Source organism: Heloderma suspectum, chromosome 1 (assembly GCF_057233095.1).
Source record: "Heloderma suspectum isolate Gila_16-S chromosome 1, 16-S_ref, whole genome shotgun sequence".
NCBI classification, from domain to species: domain Eukaryota; kingdom Metazoa; phylum Chordata; class Lepidosauria; order Squamata; family Helodermatidae; genus Heloderma; species Heloderma suspectum.
Window position 1 is genome coordinate 384,764,136 of NC_139458.1, and position 22,607 is coordinate 384,786,742.

The 22,607-nt window shown below is 42.8% G+C and overlaps 1 protein-coding gene across 1 annotated transcript in view; it reads left to right on the forward strand.

The window, feature by feature from the left end:
• DAAM2 (dishevelled associated activator of morphogenesis 2) overlaps positions 1-22,607 on the forward strand; it is a 260,005-nt gene that overhangs the window by 158,654 nt on the left and 78,744 nt on the right. Inside the window, exons 8-11 of the mRNA XM_084828535.1 lie at positions 16,017-16,127; positions 16,558-16,661; positions 17,311-17,377; positions 20,215-20,332. Of these exons, the coding sequence (XP_084684661.1) occupies positions 16,017-16,127; positions 16,558-16,661; positions 17,311-17,377; positions 20,215-20,332 (400 nt within the window). The remainder of the gene's footprint in view (positions 1-16,016; positions 16,128-16,557; positions 16,662-17,310; positions 17,378-20,214; positions 20,333-22,607) is intronic.

The following is a 22,607-nucleotide window of genomic DNA, read 5'->3' on the forward strand; positions in this document are numbered from 1 at the left end:
TAGTCATGGTTAAACTGTGGAAATTCTGTAGTGGTGAAATGCAGCTACTTGAAATCTCAGGGTGTTTCCAGAGGCACAGTTCCTAGCTCTACCAGTCAAAAGACATTGGGGCTGTTCGCATGACATGACAGCCCACCATGGCTTTTTTAACCTACAGTGAGGCTGTGGTAGATGCAGGGTGCATGTGACCACCATTTTGAATACACGATTCCCACTTGGGGTTTGTCATAGTGTGTGAACTTGGCAAGCATGCGTTATGAGAGGGTTAAGCATAGTCTGTTGTTTAACACTTGCATAACCAACACTTGCTGGGTTTGTACAATACGACAACCCTGGGAGGGTGAGGGGGTGGATATGCAATTTGGCGCTCGCAGCATGACAACTGAACCCAGTCATTGTGTAGCTATTCTGTTTTCCCCTCTTTAATGGAGGTTTTTGGATGAAAAAATACTGAAGTAGCAGTGGGAAAACACAGAAGGGTTACAAATCGAACATGACATGAGCTGCATGTGAACGTATAGAGTACCCCATGGACACCTACCCCGTCATAAAATTCTGTGACTGAGACAGGGCGATTGCACGATAAAAGCCTCATCTGGAAGCACCTCAGTGTTTTTTAAGTCAGTAGCCTTGGTCAAAACTTATATTCGAACAACTATAGATGATGTTGGAAATTATGCATTTTTTAAAAAAATAAATAAAGCATCTTATAAGTAAAACTATAATGCTTATCTATAAAAGTATCCTAAATATCCAGTTACTAAAAGCAACCCCACACACAATGTCTGATATGAATGTAATCCATAGACTGCAAAATCTATTTTATATTCAGTTTCATCTATTTAAGGATGCAATCCTATGTTGGCTGGGAAATACTGGGAGTTGTACGACTTTTTTTTCTGTCGAACCATGCATAGGATTGTGTCCTAAGTCTGAAATCTTCATAGTCTCTGCTTCTTTTGTGAAGAAGCACAATGTAACTAAGGGCGACGGGGGTGTGTGTGTGCTAGTGGACCATAAACAGAGTATTTAGGACCATAATAATCAGAAGTTAATGTATTTGTATATAGGTGGAAAGCACAAGCAGAAAAAGATGAAAACCCAGATCAAACAGAATATAAACAATATATAAACCATGTATTCCAGAATATAATAATAACCTAACATTCCCAGAGATTTTCACATAGCTTGCACACAAATCATTTAAACAGAATGGAACAGGATCCCCCATGTTTAGTGGAAGGAGCATGCAGAAATTACCAGTTATTTCAGCTGCAAGTGTGAGTAGCCTTTATTTTATTTTATTTTATTTTATTTTTTTACAGCATTTTTATCCCGCCCTGTATCATTAGGATGAGATCAAATGGGGATTGTGAGATATGAAAATTCATAGAATACATAGTGATTGGGTGATGGACGCTGAACACCACAAACATCTGTTATTTTCTTCTTGGTGACACCTCTGTGGAATCACACTCAGAAAACTGAGGCTTAATGTGCGGACCAAAATTAAAAAATAGGTTCTGTGATACTTCTATGTAAATATATATAAAAACTGTGGCGCCATTTCATAAAACCTTGTACCAAAGCTGGGTCAAACACTGGCCTTTTGTGCATACACACTCACATTTACATAGGTGTGCGCACCTAGAATACCTCACGAATAAGGGAGTTCAGTTTTGGCTGTGGTTTATAGGTGGTACTCAAACTCATATCAATCAAGGAATATTGTTCTGTGATGCAACAGCAGAAACCTAATGTCTGGAAATCAGTAGTACATGATAGAGTTAGGGACTAGAAGCCCAGTGGCCTTGTGTATGATGTTTAGGAGGCAGTTGTGTATGTGTGTGTAAGAGAGGGAGAGCGAGAGAGGAGTATATAACTTGTTTCCTGGTAATTAGTCTGAGGAAGCCTTTCTGAAGCTTGTTTTAGTTTATATTGGAGGTGGCTCAGGATGACCTTGTACACTTGACAGGGTTTTTTGGTTGTGCATAGCCCTGAAAACATTCAATCAGATATTAATCCTTTGTCCCAACTTGACCGGGTTGTTATGTGAAATAAACACATACGTTGTGGGCCTAACCTCACTCAGCTTCATTCTCTCCGTGTTTATTTGTTTGTTTTCAAAGAGTTTAAAATCAAGTGAAAATAACAGGGAAGATAAGTAATTTCTTAATTAATATTGTATAGCACAATTCATACAGCATACAGCTGGGCTTTGATAAGCTGCTGTTAATAGTTTGCAGAAGCTTTTATGAGCCACTAGGGAACTAACTTACTATCTCATCTATGAATGTGTGGAATGCAGAAATACTTACCCCTGTCAAATATTTTTGGATAGTTGATAAGGAATTAAAAGATGAATCTTTGCCTCCTTGTTTTCTTAAGAGCAATGAGGACATGCTCCTGTTTTGGTTTTTCTTTGCTTTCCTGGTATTTGTGTCTAGATTCCAGAATCATCTTTTCCAAATGTTCCTTCCAAGAGGCTAAAGTTAAACTCATCCAAGGTAACTTGGATGTCTTCAGCTCCTCTTTCTGTCTTTGACTGTTGGCATCAGAAGTGCTGATGTTAGACATAACAGATGTAAGGATTCAAATCTGGCTGTTAAAGTCTGGGCTGATTCCATCACTGTGAATGTTTATGCGCTGGTGGTAGTTGTTAGGCTTTGGGTCTAAAGCAGGGATGGGGACTGTTTAGCCCTTCAGATGCTATTGGCTTGCAGTTTCCATCATCCCCCACCATTTGCTATGCAATAGGAGTTGCAGTCCACCAACATCTGGAGGACCACACTTTTCCCACCCCTGGTCTAAAGTCTAGCAATTACAGCAAGTAGACCTACCCCCATCCCAAATATAATGAGGGGATAGAATATTTTTGAGGCAAGGATTCACTTCTTATCTAGGGTATAGTTCTGCTTCCCACAAACCAGGCTAAGTGTGGTTTTTGATGCTTTACTCGGGCACTTTTGAAACATGTGATCCTGAAAGGATACTGGACAACTAGTCAGTGTCTAGAGTTATGTGCAAATGGCCTCTTGATATCTCTACTCTATTTATTATTATTATATTTATTTATATCCTGCCTTTTTCCCAATACCGGGACACAAGGCAGCTTTTGTGGGCAGAGAAACTGGGAGGAGGGACAATGACAATTTCATTGGATTTTTTCAGGGTGAGGAAAAATTCTGCCCCCAAATGCTCAGGGGTGAGGCTCACCCTTAGCAGTGGTAGTACTACCTCCCCCCATCCTTAAAGTGCAGCAGCAACTGTGTTGGCAGCCCAGCCACTTTTTTTGCATCCTCCACAATGTCCTAGACCTGACATCATTATGGGGCATTGTGGGAGAAAATGGCAGCCAGCACCAGGAAAATGGTGGAGAAAATTCTGTAACATAGCCATCTTTTTCTAGGGTGGGGGATGAGACAAAGAAAAATCTCAGAAATTTTCTCAGAAAATGTCTTCTGATCAATTTTGACTAGGCTGTACCAATCATTCCTGTGTACAATCCAGAGACAGGATCCATTTTAGGGAGTAGGTTCTTAGCCTAGTTTTTTGACCGGATGGTTATAACCTAGGCCATGCAAAAACCTAGAAAATCCTTTAACTCCCAGTTGCAGTTCTCTGAGAGGAAATATCTCCTGTCATCTGAAAAATATCATTTATATTCACCCAGAGCATGGAGTATTTTACAGGGTTAAAAACATGCTGATTTAAGCTGATTCCAATCAGCTTCCATGTCCACCTCTCCTCCCCTTGGGTATTATCTCTCAGCCTCAAACATCAGCCCAGGATTTCTACACATGGGTATTTGGCATTGACAGCAAAAATGTTATTAACATTTTTTCTGAGTAGCAAAAATTAGTAATAAAAAATCTATCAGCAGAAGTAACAGAGAAATGAAGACCCTGAATAGAAGTAAAAAAAAATTGGTTTCATTGGTCTGTATGACTGAAGATGAAATTGTGGATTGGTTTCATGGAGGAATCATTTGGAACTCTGCCTTCCCAGATGAACAGAGTGAACGTGACAAGGAGAGTATAAACAATTTTGGAAGCCAGCGTGGGGTCAAAGCTTGTTTCAGTCTGTCAACTGGAGGACAAACAACATGAGATCCACGAAGAATGGAAAGACAGATTCTAGCTACCCCTATCAACTCAATACATTTTAGTAGCAAGGACTTTAATTCCAAACCAAAGCAGCTCCAAGCCTACTCTTAGTTGTATGTGTTATGATCAGTAATAACATTACTTACTAAGGCTTCTTTACCAGAGATTGTAATTGCTGTCTGAATTTTCTGCATCCTTGTGATGTCACACCCACCCACATTATACACATTAATTATCACGTTCCTAATTGCTCTGTACATTCTCAATCTTTTTTTTTTTAATGAAGATTCAATTTCTATGAGGGTGATGAGTTTATGTAAGGCTTAATCTGCCTGGAAGAAAAGAAAAACTCATGTCCTTCCAATAATGTCAATAAAAGAAGAGGTGCAAGAGAAATCTGAGCCCTTGTCTCCTTGCTCACATAATTTCAGAGGGTGGTTTCCAATTAAGTTCTACTGCTGATGGAACTGCTTCCATTGGTGGAACAGGGAGTGGTTGCAATCCCATTGTATAAGTGGATTTCTGATTACATGACATTGGATTTCACCCAGAGAGACAGATGTATTTTGCATGTGTGTGTTTTGAAAATGTCTGCCATGTCAACAGGAACAGAATTGGCATTTGAACTTATTTGCTGTTTCTGCAATTTGTTGAATCAGTTGCTCTTATTTGAATTGCTGTGTTTGAAGTGCTTTCTCCTTAAAAAAAAAAAAAAGGAGTAAAGGAATGACAACTTGAAGAAATGGTTGTAGCAAATGGGAAAATATTGAATTTGGTTGAAGACCAAATAGCTTGGGTCAGAGGCAATTTCAGACAGCAGTGAACACAAAGCGCAGTCTTGTTCTTGGTTGCCTACTGAGGAATATAGAAGTAACATTCACAGTTCATGGAACAGGTTTAGAGATGAGAACCTGCAGTAGTGTGGAGGTGAAACATACTGTGTTTCAACTGAAGTCAATGCATTAAGGTCCCAGAACATCTTACTCCATTGGCCTGCCGCACAAAGGCATAATTTGTTCTGTACACCTGCTGCTTCCAGTAACTACTGCTAGGGATGCATCTGAAATGACTGAATCCAGGTTTTTTTCCTCCCTGGATTTCGGAATTCTAATTGACCTGTTTGTGTCTCCAGTGTGGAGCTGTTGTTTGAATTTTCATTCCCAGATTTTTTTATACAGCTCTGTGCAGATGCATGGTTCGCCAAAGCTTTCAGCTCTTTCAGTTCATTTGTGCCATTTTGCCTCTGCTATTACAGTTGTGTATACGTGCATTGAAAAAACACTGCAAAAAAACCCCAAACACACAAATTTGATGTGATTGTACATATGGATGTATCAATATTCTTTGTATATGGGACTTTTTCAGTGTACAGAATCATTTCTTCCCCCCCATGTTTTACCAATGCACACATGCCCATCAGTAATGTAAGTGGCATGTGATTAAAATAAACTGAAGCCATGATACATACTCCAATTCCAGAATTAGTTTTAGAAATTCCCTCCCTTAAACCAGAAAAAAGGAATGGAATGCAGAGCAGAGCAGAGCAAAATTCCAGAAGAATAAAGAAATGGAAAAGGGGAAATCTGCTCATCCATAGCCACTGGTTCCTATGTCCCAAGTGCAGGCATCTGCCAGAGTTGAATGAAAAAAGTCTACCATCACATTTCGTATTGTGTTTAAGAGAATGGGATGCAAGTTGGAAGTCTTTGATTCAAATAACAGCTCAGGTTTAAACTCACTGGCCTTGTTCAGACATAACACTAAACTATGGTTTAGCATTATATGAAATTTACTCCCTCCTCCTCCTCCTCCTCCTCCTCCGTTTGCTTCCATTGTCAACTAACCACAATTTAGTGTTTCATCCAAAACCTAAACTGAGGTTAATCCTAACAATGGTTTATTGGCTGCATTGAGATGTAGCATTATGAGAACGAACCTAGCTTTCCTCTTGGTTCACATGCTCCCGCTCTCCTCTCTTCCTCTAAGTTAAGGTTAACCACAGTTTTTCTGGGTTCAGCCTTACAGCCCTGCTGGGGGGAGAGGGAATGTGTGAGCCTGTGGGAATGCTAGACTCATTTTTGTAACACTAAGCTATGGTTTACCATTACATTCAAACCACCCCAGTGAAAAAAGCCAGCTTCATATACCATTCTTTGAAGTTGGCTTGTTTCAGCAAACCATAGCTAAGGCCAATCTCAGTTTGTCCAGGTTTGGACATAACACTAAACTGTGGTTACTTAAAAACTGAAGCAAAAGCTTCCAGTCTCCTTGAGGCGATGCTGGAGAAGGAGTGAAGTGAGGCATGATCCCAAGTCTCATTCATGTAATACTAAACCATAGTTTATCATTACATCTGAACAAGCCCACTGAATAGCCATAGGCAAGCCATGATCACTCAGCCTTAGTCCTTGTCAATTAGATGGACCCACTGCCTTACATTTCAAATTGTGGTAAGATTTACTGAGATATGTAGAGTGTTTTGAGCACATGGAATCATAGAATCATATAACAGTAGGGTTGGAAGGGGCCTACAAGACCATCGAGTCCAACCCCCTGCTCAGTGCAGGAATCCAAGTCAGAGCATCCCTGACAGATGGCTGTCCAGCCTCATCTTGAATGCCTCCAGTGTTGGAGAGCCCACCACCTCCCTAGGTCATTGGTTCCATTCTTGTATTGCTCTAACAGTCAGGAGGTTTTTCCTGATGTTCAGCCGGAATCTAGCTTCCTGGAACTTGAGCCCATTATTCCATGTCCTGCACTCTGGGATGATCGAGAAGAGATCCTGGCCTTCCTCTCTGTGACAACCTTTCAAGTACTTGAAGAGCGCTATCCTACCTCCCCTCAGTCTTCTCTTCTCAAGGCTAAACATGCTCAGTTCTTTCAGTCTCTTCTCATAGGGCTTTGTTTCCAGTCCCCTGATCATCTTTGTTGCCCTCCTCTGAACCCTCTCCAGTTTGTCTACATCCTTCTTAAAATGCAGTGCCCAGAACTGGACACAGTATTCCAGATGAGGCCTAACCAGTGCTGAGTAGAGGGGAACTAGTACTTCCTGGGATTTGGAAGCTATGCTTCTATTAATGCAGCCCAAGACAGCATTTGCCTTTTTTGCAGCCACATCACATTGTTGGCTCATATTCAGCTTGTGATCGACAACAATTCCAAGGTCTTTCTTGCTTGTAGTGTTGTTGAGCCAAGTATCCCCCATGTTGTAACTGTGCATATGGTTTCTTTTTCCTAGGTGAAGAACTTGGCATTTATCCCTATTAAATGTCATTCTGTTGTTTTCTGCTCAGTGCTCTGGTTTATCAAGATCACTTTGAATTTTGTTTCTATCTTCCAAGGTATTAGCTGTCCTGCCCAATTTGGTGTCATCTGCAAGTTATTAATAAAAATGTTGAAGAACACTGGGCCCAGGACTGAGCCCTGCGGTACCCCGCTCGTTACCTCTCCCCAGTTTGAGAAGGTCCCATTGATAAGCAGTCTTTGCGTCTGATTCTGTAGTCAACTGTGGATCCACCTGGCAGTTGTTTCATCTAGCCCACTTTGAGCTAGTTTGCTCATCAGGATATCATGGGGCACTTTGTTGAAAGCTTTGCTGAAGTCGAGGTATATTATGTCCACAGCATTCCCACAGTCCACAAGGGAGGTTACCTGATCAAAAAATGATATCAGATTCGTCTCATTCTTGACAAATCCATGTTGGCTTCAAGTAATCCCTGCCTTGTTTTCAAGGTGCTTACTGATTTATTGCTTTATAATCTGCTCCAGAATATTCCCAGGGATTGATGCCAGACTGACTAGTCTGTAGTTCCCAGGTTCCTCTTTTTTATCCTTTTTGAAGATAGTGAGAACATTAACCCTCCTCCAGTCATCTGGCACTTCACCCGTCCTCCATGATTTCTCAAAGAGAATAGACAGTGGTTCTGAGAGTTCTTCTGCCGGTTCCTTTATTACTCTAGGATGCAGTTCATCTGGCTCTGGAGATTTGAACTCATTCAAAGTACTTAGGTGTTCCTTGACCATATGTCTATCGATCTCAAGCTGCAATCCTGCTCCTTCAGCCTGTACTTCGCCTTTGCCAGGGGGCTCATAAACCCTCTTTTGGGAGAAGACTGAGCCAAAGTAGGAACTGAGCACTTCTGCCTTTTCTTTGTCATCTGTTATTATTTTGCCATCCTTATTTAATAGTTGAACCACCATTTCTTTCCTCTGTCTTTTACTATGCATGTATCTGAAGAAAGCCTTTTTGTTGCTTTTAGCATCCCTCGCTAACGTCAGCTCGTTGTCAGCTTTAGCCTTCCTGATGCCATCCCTGCAATTCTGTGCTGCCTGCCTGTACTCTTGCTTTGTTGCTTGTCCTTCTTTCCACTTCCTATATGTGTCCCTTTTTGTTTTCAGGTCATCTCTAAGCTTTTTGTGAAGCCACATTGGCTTTTTCTGTTGTCTTCCTCCTTTTTTTCTTGTTGGAATTGTTTGTAATTGTGCCCTTAGAATTTCCTTTTTTAAAAACTCCCACCCATCTTGGACTCCTTTTCTTGTTAGATTTGCTTGCCATGGTGCCTTACTTATCATTGTTCTGAGTTTATGAAAATTGGCTTTCCTAAAATCCTGTACGCGCTTCCCTTAGAACCAAGAACTCAAGTATAATATGGTTGTTTTCCCCCTGAGTTCCTGTAGCTGCTACTTTATCCACTAAGTCATCTCTGTTGGTTAGGATCAAGTCAAGGATAGCCGATCCTCTAGCTCCTTCCTCTACTTGCTGTAGGAGGAGGTTATCCACCACACAAGTCAGGAATTTCTTGGAGGGGCTATGTTTTGCAGAATTTGTCTCCCATCAAATATCGGGGAAATTGAAGTCCCCCATTACTAGTACATCATGCTTCCTTGAAACATTGGCTATTTGCTTTTCAAAAGTTTCATCCTTGTCTTCTCCTTGATTGGGTGGCCAGTAGTAGACTCCGACCACCATGTTCCTTTAATTCTTTGCTGCATTTATTTTAACCCAGATGCTCTTGATGGGGCTACCAAGCTCATCCTCCTGTACCTCTGTGCAGAGATATGTATTTTTAACGTATAGCGCAAACCCACCCCCCTTTTTGTTGCTCCTGTTCTTTTTGAACAAGTTATATCCTTCAACTGCTATATTCCAGTCATGGGAGTCATCCCACCAAATCTCAGTTACACTTATCAAGTCATAATTTCCCTCCTCTATTAAGAGTTCAAGTTCGTTCTGTTTGTTTCCCATACTCTGGGCATTAGTATATAGACATTGAAGACCATGTGCTTCATAGTCTGGCTTTCTTCCTACATGTTTGTGAAGACTATTATTGGCCATTATTATTGCTGTTCTCTCTGTTGTGGTGCATGAGCCTTCATCCATTGTTACCCCCAACTTTACGTCTCCCTTCCCTGTAGGATTCAGTTTAAAGCCCTCCTGATGAAGTTCTTCATGCTGTGGCCAAACACATTCTTCCCATCCTTTGTGAGGTACAACCCATCCCTTGCCAACAGTCCATCTTCCAGGAAGTATTGCCTGTGGTCCCAGAATCCAAATCTCTCTCATCGGCACCACCTTCGTAGCCAGTCATTCACCTGGAGTATTTTTCTTTCCCTTTCTGTCCCTCTTCTAACTACTGGAAGGATGGATGAGAAAACTATCTGGGCCCCAAAGTTCTTGAGTTTCCTTCCCAAAGCTGCAAAGTCTGATGTGATTTCTTCGTAGCTCTGCTTGGCAGTATCATTTGTTCCCACATGGATGAGAAGAAAGGGATCCCTGTTAGTGGGCTTTATGAGTGCAGGCAACCCTTCAGTCACGTCTCTAATCCATCCGCCCGGGAGACAGCATACCTGGCAAGTCCATGGGTCTTCACGACATACTTGGGTTTCGATCCCACACAGCAAGGAGTCTCCCACTGCTGCTACTCTTCTGTTCTTCTTGTTGTAGGCCTTGGTTTCATTGCCTCTGCTTGACTGACCTTCAGCCTCTTGCTCGCTCTCATGCAGGTTCCCCTGTAATTTTTCCTCTGCAGGCTGTCCTCCAGTCTCATCCTCAAGTACCTGGAAATGGTTCCATAGCTCCACTGCTTCCACTGGTGTAGAGTGGCATCTAGTTCTTCTCCTAACTGTCACCCTTTTCCAAGGATGCTTCATTTTTCCTCACCTCAGCATTTTCTTCTTCTGCCTCAGCTTGCTGTTGTTCTTCAAGCTTCTGTTCTTCGCTTTGCTGCTGTAGTTCCCCCATTCTGTCCAATAACTCTTCGTGTTCTCTTATTCCCTGGAGGGTCAACACTTGCCGCTCCAGTCCTCTTACTTTTTCTTCCAGCAGTGTGATCAACTTGCACTTGTTGCACATGTAGGCCATGTTATTCTCAGGCAAGAAAACAAACATTGCACACATCTTGCAGGTCACCACCACTGGAGAGTCTTGTCCTTCCATATCCTCTTTTCCCTTTTTGTGTCTAGCTTTCTGATTGTACTAGAGTAGCTAGTTGGTCCTCTACTCACTGGAGGTTAAAAACAGAATCCCACTGGTATGGAAGTGTGTGTTACAAGAAAAATAAATTCAAAAAAGTTTTAATGGTAATAATAAAAAATGTTGGGGGCCTCCCCCTTGACCTCCCATGCCAAACTCCGCTGGCCAACTCTTGTTTGCTCTCCCTAGTCACTCGCTCTGATCACTCGCTCTCTGGGAGCTTGCTTGCTTCTATAGTCCCTAGACCAGCTGGAGCAGCTTCCTCTGCTCTGCTCAGCTAGGAGGCGGGAAACAGACTCAAACTTCCTGCCCACACAGCCTCTAGGAGTACTCAGACCACCCCCCTCAATTCAGTTGGAGCTGTCAGGAGCACCTGCTGAGCTCACAGCCGCTCAGAAGGGAAAGGACTTCCTCCAGCCCACTTACCTCTTTGCCTTTGTCTCCTTTGTCTCCTCAGCCACTGCAACTCCCCATCCAACTCCTGTTTGCTGTCCCTGTTAGGGATGGATGGAACACTTACCTTCCGTTCTGTTCTGTTTCCGCTGGGGGGGGAGGCGCTCCATCCCTCCCACCGGAATCCTCGACCGGGGGGAGATGATCCGGTCCTCCCCCCCGGAATCCTCCCCGGCCGGCTCCACTCCGTGGCCAAGCTGCAGAGCCGCCGGCCGGCTCCGGCTGCCCGCAGCCAGACATCCGTCCGCTGGGGAGCCCTGCAGGGACGCAAATGGCGGCTGTCATAGCCACCGCCATTTGCGTCCCTGTATTTAGCCGTGATAGGCTACATAAATATTTACGTAGCCTATCACGGCAGGGGGAAAAAAACCCAGCATACGCAAATGGCGGCGGCTACCGCCATTTGCGTACGCTGGATTTTCCCCCCCTGCTGTGATAGGCTACGTAAATACTTACGTAGTATTTACTACGCAAATAGTGTCCCTGCGTTAGCCGTGATAGGCTACATAAGTATTTACATAGCCTATCATGGTTATGCTATGAAGAGGAAGCGAATGGCGGCTGCAGGTCAGCCACCATTCGCAAAGCAGCGCAGACGGGAGCAGGTAGGTGCTCCGTTTCGCGCTCCTTTTGTGGGTTGGGGGTGGCGGGTCTTCGTCCCGCGTGCCTCTTGTGGGTTGGGGGGGCGGGGGGCTTTGTTCCACGACAGATTTCGGGGGGCCGAATGCACTGGCATTTGGCCTCACCGAGATCCGTCGCGGAATTCTCTGACATCCCTACTCCCTGTTCGCGCGCTCTGAGCGGTCACTCTCTGGGAGCTTGCTTGCTTCTAAAGTCCCTAGGCCAGCTGGAGCAGCTTCCTCTGCTCTGCTGTGCTCTGCTCAGCTGGGAGGTGGGAAACCCTCCCTTCCTATATAAATATCAAAAATTATGTGTGTATACACACATATACACATGCAAACAGGAAGGCCTGTGGACAGCAATAAGCATTGCCAATTTATGTTTACATGATCCATCCATTTGTTCTACACTTCAGATGAATGTGTAGTATCATAAGGAAACTTGGGGTGGTGGCAGTGGTGGCACTCACTTTTCAGGGAATGGCACAGAAGCATAGGCGATGGTAAGGAAAAGGAGGGGAATGGTCAGAGGTACAGCAGGCTCCATGGTGGCGCCCTTCATAGAAGCATGTCGACTCCTTTTTAGAAGCATGTGGATCCCACCCCACTTCCGAACAGCCCAGTCCTCTGTGCTTGGAAGAGGAGAGCGGAGTGGCTGGAAAGGGGCATGGCTGCGGGTGTTCCGGGGTGGGGAGAGTGTAACTGCCTGTATGACGCATTCTATGTGTCATACGGCAGCCTCCTTCCCTGCTCCATCGTCCCGCGGCTAGACAGCCGCAATCGGCTGTCTAGCCGAAAAAGGGCAGGAGAAGCGCGGAGGGGAATATCCCCTCTGTGCTTCTCCTGCCCTGCTTTGGATAGGCAGCCGCCTCTGAGTTTGGAGGCAGACGCCTATCTAGATAGGATTGCTCCCTTAGTAAGCAGGGGTGGGGAATCCTTACTCAATATCTGTGATCTTTGTGACTTTTGTAGGTAGATTAGCTGACTTTATATTATGAGCAATTTGATTTAGCACTCCTGCTTCTGCAGAGCCAGTTGATCTTTGAAGGAGTGTGTGTGCATCAGTAGCACACTTCTCAGCTTCTGAAAGTAGTGAGAAGTAAAAACAGCACAAAGTACTATTCAGACAGCAGGTTGAAATGTGTCCTTGGGAAGAAACAAAATATTAACTTAAAGGTTTACAAACAGCTAATATGATCTGAACCCTCTAAGAGAGAACAGATATAAAGTGATTTTACTTAGCTTGCTGACTGCCTTGTCTAATTGGAAGAGGCACCTAATACCCAACTAGCCTATAGAAATTGTTTTTAAAACACATATACCTTATCACTTCCAAAGCATTTCTTCCTATCCAGACACCATTTATTCTCCTTTTTCTTCTGTATTGTTGATATTTCATATTGAACAATGTGCTTCAGAAATATCGGATTCTCTGTGACTTATAATTAAAGAATCACTCTGGAATACACCAGGCAACCAGGTCTATTGCATGTGCAAGCGATAAGGCTTCTGGGACAAATGCAGGAATCTCCCTTGGCATTTGGATGGGAAGCCATTTTATTATTTGCGAAACCCACTGAGCCCACATCTCTGAATGGTCAATTTTTTGCATCTCCCAGCTTTGTGATGCTGATGATAGTTTTGGGGAAACATATCTAGCAGCAGTAGAAAAGCTGTGGCCCTCCAGATGTTGTTGGACTCAAACCCCCCTCAGTCCCAGCCAGCATGACCAAGGGTCAGAGATGATGGGAGTTGGGATTCAACATTTGGAGGACCACAGCTTTCCCATCCTTCCTGTATAGCCTTTTGGTATCAACTAGTCAGTGCTGCTGAGCATCCCAACAAGGAGAAACTGGCTTTATAAATTATGTTTGTAGAAATCAGCTAGTAGTTACCAACTATTTAGAATAGTAGGGTTGGAAGGGGCCTACAAGGCCATCGAGTCCATTTAGTTACCATTTAGATGTGGGACTCCTGTAATAGGAATTGAATAGGGACAACAACAAAAAAGACTAACCAGAGAAGTTTCATAGGAATGGGCACAGTGCTAAAGAGTTTTGGCAGTTTTTCCTGTGCTTCTTCCCTCCATGGGAGGGAGGAGAAGAGATCAGGCACTGAAGACTCCTCCAATATAATGCAATCTATAAATATTAGTGTAATTAACCAATTAAAGAATTTTAGTTGATTTAATCTTCCTTTACATTAACTGATCATATGAATGTGTTAAATTTAAATATAGTTGCATGGTACTAACATTTAGTAAACAAATATCTGTCGCATTGTTAGAAGGAAAGGCCCATCTCATAGACTCATAGGGTTGGAAGGGGCCTACAAGACCATTGAGTCCAACCCCCTGCTCAATGCAGGAAGCCTGATTCTCAGGTGGTCTCCCATCCAAGTACTAACCAGGGCTGACCCTGCTTAGCTTCCGAGATCAGACGAGATCAGGCTCATCCAGGCCTTTGCTCAACTCCTTTAACATTTTCTTTTTTCATCCCTTATTACATGTGAATCATTATCTCATAAAGTATGCCATTAATGCACAGCTTTCCTGCCCTACTGATTCGGAATTGCCCAAACAATTTAAAATGGGCCCCTGCTGTTTTAACTGATTAAAACTTCAGTTGATAGATCTACCAGTTAAATTAATTCAGTCCTGTAACTGCAATAAAGCCCTAAACAGTTTGGGACCAGGATATTTGAGAGAACGCCTCCTCCCTTCCCTGCCATTCCAGATATTGAAGTTATTAGATGAGGGACTTCTGGTAGTTCTGCATGGACCTGTGGTCAATTTGGAGTCCACTAAGAATAGTGTACTGGCTCCTTCTCTGTAGAACTCCCTGCTTGTTGATGTAAGGCAGGCACCAGTGTTGCTTTGTTTTCAGTGCCTGCTGAAGCCCTTTTTTATTTAAACAAGCTCTCCCTGCTTGGTCACCTACAGTTTTATTGACATAATTGGACTTTAAATATTTTAATTCTGTATTTTGATCCTTTTTTCTTTCTTTTATCATTCACCACTCGGACATCTTGTTAGATATAGAGTGGTATATAAATAAAATAAATAATAAATATAAGTATAAATATAATACATATAACTTCCTCAGATATGATAAAATCCATCTACATGTATTAAAATGGCAGGGTTGTGGGATGATTTGTATGTGAGTGAAGGCTACTATCTCAGCCTGCTATTTGCCTCAGTGAAGAACTATTGCCCCGGGTGAACACGCAGGTGGCAAACTAAATTTGCACCATGGGTAATACTTTATTTCCCATACCTAATCTTAAAGAGCTAGTCAGATTCAGTAATATCTCTTAAAAATTACTAGAGTTTCCCATTAAAATAAACACTCTAAAAACAATTACACATAAAGAAAAGGAAAAGAGAAAAATATATGAAGTATACCTTCATATTTCAAAATTGCATTCTCAAAATCTCTTCCCAAATAAAAATACATGTCTATGACTCGAAGCATTTCTTATGATGAAATGCTTACCGATTAAACTACTGTAATGCACTATACGTGGAGATGCTTTTGCAGACTGTTTGAAAACTGCAGTTAGTTCAAATAAAGTTGTAAGACTGTTAACTGGGACTGAATCTTGCATTGAGTGCCTCTTTTTTTTGCTGTGTGCTGGCTCTTAGTTTGTTTCTGGGCAGATTCAAAGTGTTGGTTTTGACGTCTAAGCCTTTCACAACTTGTGACTGGAATACCCGAAGGTCTCCTTGTCTCTACATGTGTGCTTGCCAGGACAACAAGACATTCGGCAGAGGCCCTTCTTTTGGTGCCCTTGCCATCTGAGGTGTGCTGGGTGGCTGCAGTGGAAAGGCCCACTCAGTGGTGGCACCCCAGCTGTGGCATGCTCTCCCCAAGGAAGCTTACCCAGCACCTATCTTGATATAATTTCAGCTCCCAGCAAAACTCCCTTTTATTTCCCCAAGCTTTTAAACCCTCTGTACATTGCTTTTATGCTGTTTGGCATTTGTTTTTAAATTCTGCTCATGTTTTTATACTGCTCTTTTATATTGTCTATTTTTAATTTTTCCCGTTTTGTTGCTTTTGAGTGAATTTTCTTTATCATGTTGACTGTTTGTAAGCCACTCCAGAAAACTGTTGAAGGAAGGGGCATGCATGTATGCATCAGTAGTACTGTAAAGTAATATTTATATCTCTTTAAAACACTTTGGATCATAAAGCAGAAATGTGTGTCCTACATTCATAAGCCTTGCTCATAGCCTGTATTAGTTTTGTTCTAAGCTTTTGAGACTGATCGTTTGTGTGTATGTTGCAGGAAAGGATCTATAGTGAAGAGACAGCATTGTCATGGTAGCATGCATTACTTTCTCATTCCTGTGCTTTACAGTCATTACTCAATGAACTAGACCGAAGCCTGGGGCGATATCGAGATGAAGTGAATCTCAAAACTGCCATCATGTCCTTTATTAATGCTGTTTTAAATGCAGGTACTGGTGAGGTGAGTCTCTAAGAGAGTTAGTGCTGCCTCTTTTTCTTCTCTCCCCTTTTATGCTGGAAAGTCCTAACAAATCACTAATGTAATGAATTCTGTAGTGGTCTAACTATTTTACCCTAAAGTGCTCTATGTATTGTCCCCTCACTGCAACAACTTCACCAAAGGTAGCCCAACTATATCTATGCTAAGAACATCAAGAGCTACCTTATACTGCAAGAGTCTTTCTAGCACAGTATAGTTTACCCAGGCTTGCAGCAGCTCTTCAAGGTTTCTAGTAGTGGTTTTTACCACTCCTGCTACCTGTCTTCCTTATCGGAGTCAATTGAACCTCAGTGTGTGTATTACCTCTCAGCTATGTCCTCTCCTTCATTTCACCTGAAGTGGTGCACAACCCTTGAAACCTGATGCCTTGATCTATTTTTCATTCCTCTAGGACAATTTGGAATTTCGATTGCACCTACGATATGAATTTCTAATGCTGGGTATCCAGCCTGTTATTGACAAGCTCAGAGGACATGAAAATGCAACATTGGACAGGTGAGCCATATCTGTTGGAAGATATTTCTGGCATGATAATGCTGTGCGCTGATATCTAGTCATGGGCTGCTTGATTTGGAAACAGGTTAATGATAATTTTTTGAGCAAATTTATAATCCAATCCAAGTGATGTATGAGTTTTGTCACTATCATTATTGATATCAACTCCTTGGATTGTATGGACAGCACAACCTACCAATATGGTATACAGGTGGGAAGAGGGGGGATCAACAGACTCTTTACTGCATGTGATCCCACAAACACATTCCCTGTGCACATGGACTCTGTATAACCACCTCCTTAATTTATCATCTTTTGATGCCAACTGCTGTCTGTTCTAATGGCTTCTCAGAAGGTCCCACTCCCTAGTTGAAATGAAAATATCACAATATCAATACATCATCTACTTTGCATTTGAAGCGCAACAAGAACAGAGGTCCTTTTTCTGTAGGAAGACTTACGTTGTGAAAGTCAAATCTTAACATAGGCTCATCAACCCAAGCTGGATTAAGGAAAAGGTATCACCTGACTTCTTTTTATCCCATTGTTCAATGGAAAACAGACTCTCCTCGCCACCCGCTCATTCAACTTGCACCACTGCAAGCAAGAGATGGGTTAAGAACATGGGTTTGTTTTCTCTGTCTTCTAGGCACTTGGATTTCTTTGAGATGGTCAGAAATGAAGATGACTTGGAACTTGCAAAGAGGTTTGATGTGGTGAGCGTTCCTTTAGAAAGCCTTCTATTGTTCAAAAAAGCCTGTTTGCTTTGCCTATTTAGTATACATCTGTATGATTTTTCTGTGTGGCATGGACCCAGCTTTCCCCCAACTGAAGACTAAGGATGGACAAAAGTCCCTTACCTGGTCCCGCAGCTGTTTTCGGTGGGGGGGGGGAGGCGCTCCGGTTCTCCCCCCAAAATTCTTGGTGGGGTGGAGGCGCCCCGCCCCTCCCAGCCGAAATTCAGGCCGGGGGGGAGCACCCCGTCTCCCCGGCTGCAAAATAAAAAAGTATATTGTAAAAAAAAAAAAAAGTGATAGGCTACGTAACGATATACGTAGCCTATCACGGCTAGATTTTCAAAGTCAGCCGTGATAGGCTACATAAATCGTTACGCAGCCTATCACTTTTTTTTCTTTTTTTTTTTTTACTTTACTGGAAAATGGCGGCGGTGGCAGCCGGTCGGAAGACCGGCCCCCGCCCCCGCTGAAACGCCGCCGGGATTCGCCGCCGAGAGGGACATTCGCACGAGGTAAGTCCCATCCCGGGGGGTGGCGGGGGGGTGGCGGCGGAGAATTTCCCCACCAATTTCGGAGATTCGTGGAGATTCGTGGAGAAATTCTCCGCCATCCCTACGTGAAGACAAACAAGATGTTCTGTTACTTATTTACAGAGTAGAGAATAAAAAGAGGTCAGCAACGAGTACATTAATTAGTGACATTGGATGAATTCAGCCAGTGTCAGCATTCAGTGTTACAACTGGGCCTTTGCAGCACTGATGACTTTAAAGTGCTCGAGTCTAGTTTCTTAATTAGTTTGCAGCTTCATTGGCTGTCTGAGTATTAAGCAAGCCTCCTAGAGTGCCTACGCAGGCTTGGAACTCTTGGGGTGTAGAGACGACTGGTTTAGCCCCTCAGACTGTTTCTCTTCCATCCATTGTTACTGCACCCTGTTTGCCTGCATCTTAGAACAACAGTCTATTTATACTGCAGAGTCCTGTTTACCTCTTTGTTCTTGGACTGTTTGCTCATCTAGAATTTGTAGATTTTGTGTGTGGATAAAATGGGTGTTCCTACAAGCTGGGGGTTTGCAGTGGCACTGTTCCAGTCTCACACTGGCATGACTCAATAGTGCAAGCCTCTGTTGTTTAACCTTGCAAGGGGCTTTAAGGCTGCTGCTGGATTCAGCACCATCAGTTCTAGGGTCCCAGTGGACAGCTCCCTGCTCTTTGAGGCAAGAACCTGCCCCAATCAGCTCTTAAGTCTTTAGTGAAGCCCTTTTTAATAGGAGGCCTTAAGGTCCAAACTTTTGTAGAGATAGTCAGTACCCCAGAGATGTTCATATGAATGCACCCATTGCCACTTTCTAGATGGACAAACACTTTCTAATGTTTTGGGGAGAGATAACATTAAGGAATAAGACAAAGTAATGGGGCCTGTGTGCCAAGGTTAATGAGCTTTTAGGATCTTCAGCTTCCAAAGCTGTTTCAAGACATACAGTATAAGCAATTAAAAGATAACACCAACTCATGATGTAGAATGTAATGGATTGGAGAGGCAAATACCACAACAATAGTAAAACAAGGCGATTCAAGATTATTAGAAGGGTAAAGGGCCAGTTCACATGTGCGTATTTGATTTCACATCATTTGCTGACCTGTAAATGAATGTGTGAATGGTGACGCCGTTCAGTACTAACTCACATCTTTCTGTAATGGTGTGGAACCCACTTCCCCCTGGTGTGATGCTGCCAGGCTGCTTTGAGTATTTATTTATAAGGAGATTTACATCCCACCCTTCATGTGCTCCACCCAGGGTGGCTAACAACAGTTTAAATCAACTATAAAATATAACATTCCATAAAATAGCAATATAATAAACCAGGGACATATTCAGCAGATAAAACAGAAGTGTCAGATAGAAACTACTGAGTTATCTCTCTAGAAAGACAAAAGCCTGCCTGAACATATTTTTTTTTTCTCTGTCTGGTAAAATGGAACACTCAAGAAGGAGCCAATCAAGCTTTAGTGTATAATGGAACTATTAGGGCAGGCCAATGTTGTGGTTTCTTCCCACATGAACATCACCTGTTCTGGGGAGAGGAAAGGAAGGAAGGTGTTGCTTTAGATTTTGATGTTTTATTGTCATCAGAGTAATCCATGTCATAAGAACATAAGAAGAGCCATGCTAGATCAGAGCAAGGGTTAATCGAGTCCAGCATTCTGTTCACACCGTGGCCAACCAGCTGCCCATGGGAAACTCACAAACAGGACATGAGTGCAATGGCCCCTCCCACTCATGTTCCCCAGCAACTGGTGTATATAGGCAGATAGCAAATAGCTATAATGGCTAGTAGCCATTGATAGCCTTATCCTCTATGAATTTGTCTAATTCCATATTAGAACTATCCAAACTGGTGGCCATCGCTATATCTTGTGGTAGTGAATTTCATAGTTTAACTATGCGCTGTGTGAAGAAGTACTTCCTTTTATCTGTCCTGAATCTCCCACCAATCAGCTTCATGGGATGACCCTAGGTTCTAATAGTATGAGAGAGGGACAGAAATGTCTCTTTATCCGCTTTCTCCCCACTATGCATAATTTTGTACACTTCTATCATGTTTTCCCTTACTTGCTATACAGTGTAACCCTTCGTCAAAGAGGGAATTGCTCCAGCCCCTTGATAATTTTAGTTGCCCACCATTCCCCTTTGCCCCCCTTTCAGCCAGAAACTTATCTTCATAAATGGTGCTGTGTGAGATTTGTTTGTAATATTTAGAACATGTCTCATGCTGTTTTATTCTGTGCTTTCTCTTCCCACTTTTCATTTTGCTGAAGGTGCATATTGACACAAAGAGCGCCTCACAGATGTTTGAGATGGTCAAGAAGAGGTTGAAGCACACAGATGCTTATCCATATTTACTATCTGTACTCCAGCACTGCTTGCAAATGCCTTGTGAGTACATTACTTCTTCCTAGGCCTGGTGGTACTGGAGAATTCCTTGAGTATGGCTTGTTGATTAGGTACCATTCTGGAATTTTAGAGACTTGGGCTCTTCCACAGTGCAACTTGCTTGACCTCACCCTTCCCTTGCATTATTTAGGAACAATAGTCAGGTCTGTTTATATTCTACAGTTCTTCTCAAATGCAGAAATAATACAAATTTTTGTACAGGGCACAGAAATCCCAGAACTCGTAATTGTCCTTTTTAAAGCAAATCTTTCTCTCTTATGACTGCACAAATATTCTTGAACATGTGTGGGCAATGGCTGGTGGGACAAGCCAGAGCAGTTGCTGAGTGGTTTTCAGGGACAGAGCCTCAGTGTTGTGTATAGAGCAGCCTTCCCAGACCGGTGCCTTCCAGATGTGTTGGACTATGACTCTTAACATTCCCAGCCAGCATCCCCTTGATAGGTATTTAGACCACAGTCTCTCTCTGGACCAAGAGAAGTTTTCAAATACTGATGTTGGTTAGTGTCCTGAGCGTAGTTGGTACTTGCAAACCAGTAGATCTGAGAAAGCATGGAAACAGATTACCAGTTGCTAATTATCAGTGCTTAAAAAGAAATTCATATGGCAATTCTAACCTCCTGGGGAGCTGGTAGTCTTCACACTCTGACCATGCAGTAAGAGTTACTATGAGTGTCACCGTCTTCCCACAACCACAAGGAAGCTGGGGCATGCTAATGCTGAGCTCACCACATAACATGTTTTTCTGTTTTCACTTAAGGTCCCCAAACATGAAGCAGCCACTTCTTGCTTAGCTAGCTATAAAAAGAGAGTAGTTGGATGCTGTCCATCTGGAAACAAAGTCCTCCTTGATTTAATTATTAGTTTTCAAAGTGAAACAAAAAAAGAACATTTGTGCTCAGGGCCTGAGAAACAGGTGGCACCTCTAATTGACATAGAATAAGGGTTCCCCCCCCCCCAAATCAAATGAAAATTCAGTTATCATTAAGGGGGAATTTCAGAGAAAGCACTTAATTTTGCCGACACCTCATGGGAATTGGTAAGCAGAAAGTTCTCAAGCCCTAATTGGAAAATGAAATTAGCAGTTCCTCTTCAAGACATATGATACAAATTGAGAATATTAAGCCATTTGACATAATCATCTAGTAACAGGTAGAGATTATTTGCTTCCATGCAAGGTATGGGTTTGCTATAGGATCATTGCTGAACAGAAATATTTCGTCATATTTTCCACTGAAGGCAGACTTAGGCCTTAGCAGCAAACCCACAACTCCCAACTTACTGTAGCCCACTCCAGAAAGTAGGCTCCTTGCATTCAATATGTGGAGGAGGAATGAGACCGAACCCTGACAAGATGGAGCCTGTATCGGTATGTGGTTCCCAGGTGCAGGAATTGTGGAGTTTGCCTGTTCTAGACAGGGTTGCACTCTCTCAGAAAGAACAGGCACATAATTTGGGATTGCTCCTGGATTCATCATTGTCATTTGAGGCCCAAGTGGTTTCTAATGTGAGGAGTGCCTATTACCAACTCAGGTTGGTAGGTGAGCTATGCTGTTTCCTGGACAGGGATAGCCTGGCCACTGTAGTCCATGCACTGGTAACCTCACGTTTACGTTATCGTAATGCGCTTTATGTGGAACTACCCACATGCTTGGTCCGGAAGCTGATAGCTGGTGCAGAATGTGTCAACCAGGATGCTGAGGGGAGTGCCTGGCCACACACACATCACACCGGTGTTGAAGCAACTAAACTGGCTACCTATTAGCTACTGAGCCAAGTGCAAAGTTTGGTGTTGGCATGTAAAGCCCTGAACAGCTTGGGATGAGGTTACCTGACAGATTGCCTTCCCCAGTACAGATTGCCTTCCCCAATACTTCCTATGTGATAATTAAGATAATCAGAGGAGGTCTTGCTGGTGGTACCATGACTTGCAAATTGTCATCTCGCATCAGCCAGGAAGAGGGCCTTCTCCATGATGGCACCCAATTTATGGAATGATCTCCCTGGTATTCAGGAGGCGCCAACTGTAGCATGCTTTAGGTGCTAACTGAAGACCCATTTCTTTACTCAGGCCTTTCCTGAGTAAGTGTGTTACTCTGTCTGTTTGTTTGTTATTATATGTTATAGTGGTTTTAAATGGTTTAAATTTTAATTAATGTTTTCTATTAATGTTTTAGCAATTATTATGTATTTTTGTTGCATTTCGTGCGCATCATAATGTATCTGAATGTTTTTTAGTTTTCTTGTAAACCGCTTAGAG